Source organism: Terrapene carolina, unplaced genomic scaffold, assembly GCF_002925995.2.
Source record: "Terrapene carolina triunguis isolate 2854851 unplaced genomic scaffold, T_m_triunguis-2.0 Scaffold95, whole genome shotgun sequence".
NCBI lineage: Eukaryota > Metazoa > Chordata > Testudines > Emydidae > Terrapene > Terrapene triunguis.
Window position 1 is genome coordinate 12,524,510 of NW_020664446.1, and position 9,001 is coordinate 12,533,510.

The window sequence follows — 9,001 nt, forward strand, 5'->3', positions numbered from 1 at the left end:
TTCTGTCTCTGCTGTTGACTCTCACTTGCAGTCTCACTGCTGGACAAACACAGGCCCAGCACATGGTCTTATCAGCCACCGGGAGACCAGGCAAACTTGTATCAGCATAGATCTGTTTAGGTAGGGCATTGCTTTTAGCTGCCTGTTTCTGCTCACAGGCTTACAACACTGTTGCAAAATATGCAGTCTTGGCTGGCTGAGCCAGAGTCTTATTAGACAGAAGGCAAAAGGAGAAGTGTGGGGAAGGAAAAGAAGACACTGGGGAGGGTGGGGCGTGAGAAGGTCTCATGCCCCAAGTAGTATTCGGGATTGAGCTGGAGCAGGTGGCGATGTCAGCTGGCTCCCTCTCTGACTGGGTTTGGTCAGGATTAGGGTGAAGGTCCATGCTCCCAGGAGATGGTGGAGATGGCAGCCATGATGGTAAAGCTTGCTCCAGTAGCTAGTTTTTATCCCTAAAGTCTCTCTCTTGAACAGCAGCGAAGGGGAGTGATGAGCGTAGAATAGCCCATCCCCTTATTCTTTTGTCCACATATTAGGCCTAATTTCTGACGCAACAATTTTGGTTCATTGATTTCTGATCTCTCATTGTTTTTGTTTACCAGTTATGATCTTAATACAGTTCTTGAGTTATATCAGAAAGCCTTTTTGTTTGGTCTAATTGAATTTGTCTTGTTTTTATACCTTTTCCCATCAATATTTGTTATTATAGGTTATTGTGGCATTTTATGAACTGTCACTCACTTTGTACAGTTGAGCTCACAATTAGGGTACATTTGCAGGCCCAAGTATCACAATACTCCCTCTAGTTTTGACAGCAACAGCTTCTATAAACACCCTCTGTAATTGCTACCTCAGCACATGGTTATTGTTAGTTGTCTCCTGACTTTCCGGAGAATTCTCACTAACTGCGGGGCAGCTGGCAAACACCCTCACTCTGTATCATTCTGGCTGTGATCAGAGATTTTCTGGTGGGTTTCTCAACCACTTTGATGGTCTGATACACAGTTAATGCCAACAGTACTTCTGTAAGTGCTAACTCCGCAGCCATTCATTCTGGGGGGGTTTTCCCACTGCAGCATGATTCTCCCTTGGCAAGTGTTGTGAGCTTTGTCCAAATATGAAACGTAGATATCAGCGAAGGCCTTGGCAGAGCTATAAAGATCCCCATAGCAAATAAAAACAATTAAAAAAGGATTTTCAAGTGTGAAGTCACACAATGAAAACACGTGTAAACGTTGGCAATTATAGACTTCCCGTTCATTAGCAAAGAGCCTGAGTAGTAGCCATTGCTAACTGGTCACATTCCTAGCCTATTGTTTCTTTTATTTAGAAATCTTTTTGACACTGATCATTTGTTTATTATTGTGAGGAAAATTTTAGTTTAGTCATTTATCTACCTATCTTAGGTCTTTATATGGCTCCCATTACCATGTAATCTGTTGCTCAGTTTCTTCTGTTATGACAATTTATTAGTGATCAGATCTTGAGAGCATGTATATACTGCAGCTAGGGCGTAGCTACTTTCAGTCCATTACACTTCTGTAGCCAGCCTCATCTCCTGCATCTGATACATTAGGTAATGATGCAGCTTGCAAGAGCGGGAAAGTCCAGGGCTGATACACCTCAGTTGTGAGGCTGTTGTGGGGATGGGAGGATTTGGGTCTGACTTGATACCCATGATTTAAAGGAAAGTAGGTGCATAAGCATGGGGTAGACGAAGAGGGAGTCGTAATGAAAATAACAAATGTCCTCTTGTCTGTTCGCAGCCATACGATGTAAATTTACAAGTTACATCAGTGTTGTCCAAACTCTCCCTGTTTCCCCATCCACACATCCACGAATACCTTTTGGATCCCTATGTAAATCTGGCTTCGGGCTGTCGATCTCTCTTTTCCGTTATTGTCAGGGTGAGTAAACGACCAACTAACATTTATATGTGGCTACAATGGTGATAAACTTAATAGCTTTGTAATGCATGCTAAAGGAGGGTAATTTTGGCTTTAGTATGGGAACTGTCTGGTCTGTTGAAAGGAAAATACTTTTTTTTTTTTTTTTAAAAAAAGGACTGAATATGGATTTTCATACCAAATAACACTGGAGAATACACTTTTCAGTAAATCCATTTACTCTCCATTGGTCTCTGAAATTCTTTTACTTGCCATGTTTGCTGAGTTTCAAAGATGTGGATGTAAAATGATTTCTTTCAAGGTTTTGCCCTTAATCCTGAAATAAAGTTGTTTTAATTCTGAATGGGTCCTGTTGGAATCATTGACATGGCAGTGTCCTGTAATGCCATAAGTACGGGCATATGTCTGCACTAGAACTGGATTGTGAAAGAGCTGGTTTTATTGAGGCACAAGTCAATTACACTCCTGAACATGCTGTGCTTTTGGATGGAATGCTACAGCATATCATCATCTCCCCTTCAAGCCTGATTCATTCATCCTGTCCTACTTGTAACCCTACTGCCGATCCATGTCCACTATAAAATTGCTATACTTACCTCAAGTCTCCCATATCTCCCTCTGATCTCATCTCTCCTTCTGATACCGGGTATGATGAGGTCTGCAAACCACACACAAAATACAGGCAGGAACATGTTAAGAACCCTTCCTGCCTGCAGACAGCAAAACCAGCTCCACCGGGGATCCTCTGAGAAATGTCAATTATGAAGAGACCTGGTCCCCAATGGCTGTAGCTAATCACTGCAAGCCCACATATAAAGAAAGAGGAAGAGGATGAAAAGGAGCTGGGGCAGAAGAGCTTGAGACGTCCAGGGAGCAACGACTCTCTGCCAGAGGAGCTAGCATCATGCTACTGCTGAGAGATTTAGAACCCCCTGGAAGCACAAGGGAGGTAGATGGAGATAGGAGCCCTGAGAGCCAAGGGCTTTTTGACTTGTTTATGTTGCGTTTATGGCCTCTGGCTTCTTTGATTTGATTTGATTTAAGCCACTGTTGCGTAAACACCAACGTAAGCTGCTCGAACTGGGTTTTTGCACAAGATGGTGTCCATCACCCCTTCTGCAGTCGCTAAAGCCAATAAGCTATTGGCTAGTTTCCTATACCAATATTTAGGGAGCCAAATTCACCACTAATATAACTGTAGAGCCCTTCATAGAGCAGTGAATTGGGCCTACAGTTATTGGGACTTCAAGTCTCTGTTCATCAACTGTTCACACATCTCTAAGTCCTACTAATGTTTTTAGTTCTTATGCACTAACACTGTCTAGTGACTAGGTTACAAATTGGTTTGAGTCTGTACAACCCAAAGGCACATGATTTTAGATTCAGAGATCCCCAAGTTCAGTTCCTCCACCCAGCAGAGGCATCGTGTTATGTGAAGATGACTGTAGTGTGATGGCTGCCACCCAAGTTCTCCCTCTTTCCCCTTATTCAGGGCTCTCTAAACAAAGTCAGAGCCCTTCTTGGGGTCTGAGTTTTTAATTAAGTTAACAAAGTTGCCCAAAACAAACCCATAAGAAATCTCCACCCACCCTTAAACTGGGCATAGCCCTTCCTCCCAGAAGGGCTGTCCCTTCCTCAGGGACCACTTCGGGAGACCCTCTCTCCCTGCAGTTTCACTCTGCAGTCCCCTTCTAGCTCTGCTCTTCCTTTGAGCTCTCTTTGCTGTCACTCACAGGCTTCATCTGGCTAGAAGGAGCCAAACTTGCTCCTTGTAGCTGCTCCTCATCCCCAGGTCCACACAGTCTCCTCTTTCCGGAGCTTTCTCGGGTTACTAACCAAGCTTCCTGCCTTGGGAAGCCTGAACTATACAACCGCCTGCAGCTTCCTGCTGCCTTTTTTATTGGAAGCATTTGATTCCTCTCAGCTGAGGCTCATCTTGTAATGAGCACTGGCTTAGCCCCAGGCTCTCCAGCCCAGGGGCAAGCTGCCCTGTTGCCATGACACTCTAAAATAACATGAGGGTATGCTGTAGATGGCTGGCAAACTAGATCAGGCTGAGTGTGAGGATTCAGTGGCAGAAAGATTCTGAATATCCCTCACCCATGTTGGGCAATTGTGAAGATGAATTAACAACCGTGTAAATTGATCATTATTTGAACTCTCATTGGCTGTCTCTTTATTTGGCTCTCACTTCATATACTACTACTTTGCCTCTGTGTGATTTGCAGGTTGTTGGAGATCTTATGGTGAGAATCCAGCGCATACCGGATTTCACTCCCAAACTTCTGCTGGTCAGAAAGCGTCTGCTTGGATTGGAGCCTGAAGGGCCCATGTAAGTAAATAAATTGCAAATCCTCCACACAAACTGTTTTTGTGTGCGACTTCTTCTTAGCTCCTGTTGTTTTTTCCTTTCCCAGTATTGACCACATGACGTTGCTGGAGGGCGTGATTGTACTGGAAGAGTTCTGTAAAGAGCTAGCAGCGATTGCATTTGTGAAATACCATGCCTCATCTACACCCTAAGCAGCCACTTGAAGTGACTGGGCTACAAAATCGAGTGTGTTTCAGTTAAAAAAGACTATTGACTCGACCAGACAAGAAGAGAGTCTCCTAACAAAGGGTTGATATAATTTGACAGTTGTTATGGATGGCAGTGGAGGGTGAGTTCTTGGCCACTGTTCATGATTTCTTGGCACTCGCTGCACTCTGATGGAGATGTAATCAAATGGACATTGAACCCAGGATGCAATCAAAGGGACTTCAGGGCAGACAAAACATAACATTTCCAGTCACTGTTTGAAGAGCTGAAAAAAACGTCTGAAGAGCCACAAACTTCAGAACTTTGGTTACCAGGCCATTGTTTTAACAACATTTTAGGTGGTAAGGATTTTTTTATATGCTCTGGGGCTCATATACTTAAATTGTCTTTTGTGATCGCTATTGCTTTTTAGAATATCAAACTATTTCTCTAATGTTTTCATGTCATAAGTTTTTTCTCTTCAGTCGAAAATATGAAAGGAAAAGAGTAAAGCAGCATGTGTAGATACAAGTGATACCATCTAAAACATTGGAGAGAAGATGAAAAGTTCTGCTAATGCATATGTAGTATGATATGATCCATGTGGGATGAATTCTACTTTTGTGCATCTTCTTATATTGTAGTGAATTCTGGGCTGGTGAATTCTGATTCATCACTGGGTTATTCCAGTTTTAGACTGATGTAATTCCTTATATTAATGAAATTATATGTGGTGAATCAGGGCCTGTATGTAGACAACGATCATATCCTAAGTATGCATGTTTCTAGTGCTGTGCTCTTTGTCTTTCCAAATGATTTCTCCTGAGTTCAGCTGTGTAACTAGACTTGCCTTAGATTTTTGTATGTGAGCTCCAGTTTGTTTGATCCATGTCATCTTTACAAGAATGCTATTATACAGGTCATTAATAGTAGTTGCTAACACCAGTATTTTTTAAAATGTTATTTAACATTGGTTTAAGAATATTTTGTGCCTTGAAAATTGGCAGTGTAAATGTTCTGTTATTTTTAAAATGTTTTATTGCTTGTCTGAACGTAACCATAGTGTCCAGACGAAAGAGTGACTGATACCGTTTTGGGCAGCAGTAAAAGGGATGATACAATATTTAGGACCAAAATGCTCCACTGGTTTTCACAATACTGGGATGCAAAGATGTTTCCCCAGTGCTTTCTTTGCAACATGAATTCTACCGGCCAGAGCAGGAATTTCCATCGCAGGCCAAGGATACTCTAGCATCCTTTGCTACTGTTCCTCCTGAATGACTGCAGCTAGCACTTGCTGCTGACATCGGCATTGAAGCGCTAGCAGGCTGGAAGGGCAGGATGTGCTCCTTAACCTTCATATCACTCTTGGTGATCTCTGGAGAGAGACCTGCCTGCCTGGTTACACAGGAGAATACCTTCCTATTGACACAGTAGCACAGACAGACCAAGCAGGATTGAGCCCTTAATGTTCATATTCCATTTCTTTGTCTTTTTTAATATCCGGTTGGACAGTGAGTGTCAGTTTCTGATCTCATTTCAGTGTAAATCTGGACTAATTTAATCAGTCAGTAGCATTCCATGATTTCCATGAGCGTAACTGGGATCAGAATCTGGCCCTCCATGATTTTGATGTCGGTTTGTTTTTTACATTTATGGAATCTGGATTTTGAACAACTTCTGAAGTTACCGGGTGGCTTGTCCAACAAAATTGAACATTCTCACACTTAATGGGCTAAATTCCCCACTTATTCACAGCATAAACTCCAGTTGAGGGTCCTGCTGGTGAACATGACAGGGTTACAGGCAGATAGAAACGTGGAGTACCACTCCAAAAGAGAAAAAGCATTGCCCAAAAGTGGCTGTGACCAGGGAGTAAGATGGTTCAGTAGCTCCCTACAGGTCCTCCCATCAACAGAACTCTGGCACTTCAGCTAGAATGAAAGATGTTCTCAAGAGCGGGTAGCGGCAGGAACCTGGGACTTAGCAGCCATATGTACCAGCTTTGCTGAATGTGGCCCAATGTTTTCATACCAAAATAGCTTAGTAAAATAGAATTTAAGAACGGGTACTTTCTCTTCATTCCCATTCTTTACATGGGTATTTGGAAAGTAGCAAGTGATTTTTTTTTTCCTCCCAGTGTAATGTGTCCTACAAATGATCCATTTTGAGAAGCTTCATTAATATAATGTACCTGCCTGTACACACAGTATAAAAAAGTATGTATGTGTGTAGATTTATGTGTAATGCATACATTTTTGATAATTTAGGCCCCGGTTCGGCAAAGCACTTAAGCATGAGCTTAAAGTTAAGCATTTACTTAAGACCCATTTAAAATGAATATGAGTTAGGAAAACTCTTGAAGTTAAGCTAGTGTTTAAGTGTTGTGCTGAACAACAGTGGAGTTATGCATGTTCTTAAATGCTTTGCTGAATCAGGCCTTTGTTGTTTTAGGTTTTAGCTTGAGTTTAATTACACTTGCTGCAAAATTTAATCCTGTTTTCATTATTTATTAAAAAAAAAAAAACCTCTGATATTTAGAATACTCCTAAAGTCCCATCTGCAGTGTAAACTGTAGCAGACATAATGCTATGAAAAATGAGAGTGAGAAAAAACAAAATCCACATTCGAGCATTCCAAACAATAGGATAGTTATAAATCCATGTCAGAGGTGCAGGATCTCAGATGGAGACATGAACATCATTTAATTTTTTTTAATCCATTGCTGCTATCGGAGCTAATTACACAGTAAGGGATTGCATCCGTTAGTTTATGCAAGGATAACTGCAGAATCTGTAGTTTTTAAATGCAAAATGATTTACCTAGCTCGAAGCCCAATTGTTTAATGCTTGCAGTTGAACAATAAGATATCACTATAAATATTCTTAAATTCAAGATGCAATTGTCTAGCATTCAGTCTTCAGTGTGTTTAGTAGCCATGGTGATATTATTTCACAAACCAAATATTATTCAGGCCACAAATTATAAAAAGCTGATCCGTCTTGATAGCAAGTGAAGCAAGGCTAGGAAAAGCTTGAGTCCTTCTGGTTTGTATTGGTGCTGCTTACAATAATTACCATAAATTGTGACAGTGACTTTTATTTTTGTAAAAGCGATTGACTCTTAATTAAGAGATGGAAATAGTTTAATTTTGTTTCTTGGTTTTTATGCACTTTTATTTTTAAAAGTAAAAATTAGTTCAACTCCATATTTTTACTCATTGAATCTATGCATGTCATTGAGTTGACCATTGTGTGTGTGTGTATGTGTGTGTGCGGTTATTTATTACCCACAAGTGGACACCTGAGAAACATGGCCTGATACTCAGAAGTTCAGAGTACCCGCAAATCTTTCCAGTGTCAATGGGAACTGCAGGTGTTGATCACCTTTGGAAAAATATGGCTAAGAGTATTATTTTGAAATATTTGAGGGGAAAATACTGGGATAATTTTGGTTAAGTAAGCAAATTCGAACTGCATTTTTACCCTGATGCACATTTTTGTAAATAAGGACACATTTTTATTTTTCTGCCATTTATTGTATGTATTTGATTTAGATTCTGATGTAGAAACTTTTGTAATAAGCAACATGCTACATCTGCTAGAACAGAGGTTTGTCCTTAGTCTGTTTCCATTATGATTGTAATCTTCCTAGTATTCAAATCTTGTCTATGTAATGTTCGTATAATGTATTCATTAGTGCAATATGGGAGCTGTGATTTGATACTCAGCTTCAGTCTGGTTGTACATCACCTATGTATCTATAAGGACTGAAATCCTGAGCTTGCTTACACTATTGCTAGTGTAAAGATTGTTACACTTGATTTTACAGGGCACAAGTAATCATGGAATTGCTTTGTAAATACATGGTAATTTCCTACCATGCATTGCTGTATGAATACACAGTTACCATTCAATTATGAAGTACATCATTATTTGTCTTAGAGAAATGTTACAATTAAGTACTATGTAAAATCTACAGATTGCGTGGTACTTTGGGTTGTATGATAAATCCAGATATATATAATGCATATCATACAGGGCTTTCCAACCATGATCACTAATAATATTTTCTGTGCCCTGTAAAATAATTACTCTCTATATATACACTTTTTATTTTGCCTCCTGCCTTGTTTACATTAAACAGAGGATATTCAGTAAACTTTTTTTATTGAACTTTATGTCGGTCACTGACTGACAGTGTTGCCAAGGTTTAGCAGACATGGGATATGCAACAAAGGAACTGTTGAAACAGCCACATTTCTATACGTAAAGTACTAACCTTTACAAAGGAGGCTCTGATAAAATTCAATTTTTGTGCTAAAAATGCATGCAGGATTAAAAGGGATATTCTAAAAATAAATTAATTTAAATGAAGCGACTTATTTTTTCAGAATTCTAAATAAGTTTTGTATGTGTGTTTAGAGGAAGAAAATGGCACAAAATCATTGAAGTGATGATGATGATGATCTTGCTTGTCTTTCATCCTGAAGGATTTTCAGGCATGCTACAAACTATATAATAATCACTGCAGCCACATCGGGAGTAGAACACGTTGGATGTTGAACAGAGTACAC

General features: G+C 40.1%; 1 protein-coding gene across 1 annotated transcript in view; it reads left to right on the forward strand.

Moving 5' to 3' along the window:
- Nucleotides 1-8,801, forward strand: part of FAM160B1 (family with sequence similarity 160 member B1) — a 49,096-nt gene extending 40,295 nt beyond the window's left edge. The window contains exons 13-15 of the mRNA XM_024203816.3: nt 1,767-1,907; nt 4,136-4,239; nt 4,325-8,801. Of these exons, the coding sequence (XP_024059584.2) occupies nt 1,767-1,907; nt 4,136-4,239; nt 4,325-4,430 (351 nt within the window). The 3' untranslated portion in view covers nt 4,431-8,801. The remainder of the gene's footprint in view (nt 1-1,766; nt 1,908-4,135; nt 4,240-4,324) is intronic.
- The last annotated feature ends 200 nt before the right edge of the window (nt 8,802-9,001 follow it).